This window comes from Camelina sativa, chromosome 15, assembly GCF_000633955.1.
Source record: "Camelina sativa cultivar DH55 chromosome 15, Cs, whole genome shotgun sequence".
Lineage (NCBI taxonomy): Eukaryota > Viridiplantae > Streptophyta > Magnoliopsida > Brassicales > Brassicaceae > Camelina > Camelina sativa.
This window is the reverse complement of record NC_025699.1, coordinates 24,110,655-24,113,332: the sequence shown is the minus strand read 5'-3', so window position 1 is coordinate 24,113,332 and position 2,678 is coordinate 24,110,655. Positions and strand designations below refer to the sequence as shown.

The 2,678-nt window shown below is 40.2% G+C and overlaps 2 protein-coding genes across 2 annotated transcripts; one reads left to right on the top strand and one right to left on the bottom strand.

The window, feature by feature from the left end:
• Positions 938-1,536, top strand: LOC109129157 (F-box protein At3g19470-like). Its single transcript, XM_019236811.1, is given in 3 exon segments — positions 938-1,114; positions 1,116-1,397; positions 1,399-1,536. Coding segments are annotated over 3 exon segments (597 nt in total).
• On the bottom strand, positions 1,672-2,678 carry LOC104748738. The gene has a single exon (XM_019236810.1). The coding sequence runs from the start codon at positions 2,659-2,661 to the stop codon at positions 1,672-1,674; it is 990 nt and encodes a 329-aa protein (XP_019092355.1). The 5' UTR covers positions 2,662-2,678.

Here is a 2,678-nt window from a genome sequence, read left to right as displayed (position 1 = left end):
CTTGGATAGAGACTCTGGCCTTATTGTGATGCTGTACGGTTAAGTCTTTCAGTAGAACTCGATCAATAACTTACACTCAAGACATTGGAGATCTCTATATTTTCCTTTCAAAAGATCATATTTGGTGTGAACCCCCAGCTGCAGCTAATCCAATTTTCAAGCAGAAAGCTAACCATGTCGAAACCGTTGCTGAGGATTGGTTCTTCGGCTCTATCAATCTGGCTAGTGGCGAAGTTCGTAGAATTTTATGACTTTGTTATCATCTCTTTCCAATTAATTATGTATTTTTTTTTTTTTTAGCAAACACATAAACTGTTGAGAATGCTCTGAAACTGTTGCAGTGACTTATCATCGTCTACCATAAAAAAAACAGAGCAATGATCAATGATCAAAGACAACAACGTTTGTAATAATCAGTTAGGTTGATGATATCAGATTGTACCTTGACAGTGTTATGGATTCGTTCTAGCGCTTCTCGATTACCGCAGGAAAAGTTAACTAATGGAACTGTCTTTGATTAAAGATTTTGAGAGGGTGTGATCCTATTGAGTTCGAACTTTGATTCAAGCGACTTTTATTTTGTGTTTGCTAAAAAAACCGACCGACATAATATTTTGTGTTTGCAAAACCGACCTGATTAAGTACATAACTGGATAGGTTTTTGGGCTTTTAATTCCAATTAACCGACCTGATTAAGCTTTATGGGTTTTTTTTTGCTAGGAAAAGCTATCTAGTTGCGTTACATCGATCTAGTTCAATGAAGAAAATATCAAATCTTCCAAGGGATTTGGCGGAGGAGGTGCTCTGTAGAACTCCGTTGACATCTCTGAGAAGAATTCGATCTACTTGCAAATAATGGAACACATTAACCAAAAGTGGGGGCTTTGCAAAGAAGTACCTTGGTGATCAAGCAAAAGTAGCAGAAGCAAAGGAGTTTATGGTGGTCATGATGATGAATTTGAGGGTCTATTTGATGAGAGTTGTCAATCTCCACAACAACAGCAACCTCGATTCATATCTAAAGCGTGAAGTTGAACTTATTAGCTTAGGCGATGAAGATGAGATATCTCAAGTTTTTCACTGCGATGGTTTATTGTTATGCATCAGCATCACGAAAGACAAAGACTAGTCTCGTGGTTTGGAACCCGTATTGGGGCCATACCCGGTCGATCGAGCCCACACACAAATTCCACATAATCGATATGTATTCTCATGCTCTTGGATACGACAAGAGTAGCAAATCCCACAAAATCTTGAGGTTTATTAATTTTACGCGTCCTACTTTTGATGAGTTCAAAATCTACGATTTTAACTCTGATTCATGGAGGGTTCTAGATGTCACACCAGACTGGACAATACGTTTTTTTCACCTTGGCGTGACTCTCGAGGGAAATGCATGCGTACTGGTTTGCTACGAAGAAGTATTCCGAAACCTACGACGATTATTTCTTAGTCTGTTTTGATTTCACAAGAGACACATTTGGGCCGTTTTTGCCTCTTCCGTTTCATCAGTTTCTTCAATCTCAAGATAAATAGTCACTGCATATATAGGTAAACACACAAAATACTTGCACAAATAAAGCATCTTGGTGTTTAAACATAATTAACTGGAAGAGAGATGATAGCAAATAATATCCCACATCATATGACAAATGTCATCGAGATACTATTCTACAAACATAATCCACCACTAGCCAGATTAATAGAGAAGCTGCACCAGTCGCCATCAAGGACTTCCACGTAGTTAGGCTTCCAGTCGAGACCGGAATCAAATTCAGCTGCCAGATCACAAAAAATTTCATTCGAATTTTCATTTTGTGAGAGGTAAATGAAGAGATCTCCAATGTCTTGAGTGTAAGTAGCGTTTCCTTTATGGTCTAGCTTGAACACCATTACAGCTTTTGTTCTCATGATCTTTCCAGAGGCTTTCCTGTACCACTTAACCAAGAGTGTTTCATCGGTTGATTCTGACTCCAGCAAGAGTACGCTAGTGCAGCAAGATTCCAGAAGCTGGCGTTGGGTCTTGGTTAGACCGGGCAGGTTTCGGAACCTCAAATTCTGAGTTTTTAGCTTGTGTGTGTGGAGATCCCATGATCCAATGATGTGGCCTCCAGATCCAGGAATACGAAACATGTTATGTTTCTTGGAAAACATGACTTGCGATGAGTAGAAGCAAGGGTTTGCGATTCTAACGTTGGTCCACCCAGAGTTACTTTGAGCAGGCCTGAAAAAGCTGATTTGAGGCCCCAAAAACTTGACAGCCACAACACAGTCCTCGTCATCAAGTGGAGAAGATGAGGAAACGTTGTTGACAATTTGAGTTTGGCAACGAGGTAAAGTTACCAAAGGAGGCGACGAAAAGTGTTTTGGTTCTCCTGACTCCCAACAAGAATGAATGAAACCCAAGATTCCATCGTGATTGAAAGTAGCTAACGAGCAAGTGTAAGGATGCCACATAATTTCATATCGATCATCCACAGGCACCTTCTTCTTTGCCAAACAAGTGTGGCGACGTTTAGTAACATGAGGGGAAGATGAGAGACGATTACAAGTAAGTTGCAGTGAGGAAGATGAGAAACGATTAGAGAGAAAATGAGAGGATCTCATCAACGCAGGTTTGCCTTGGCACAACATCGAAGCCTGGTTGAGAAACAGAGACATGATGAAAGGCAAAGAGA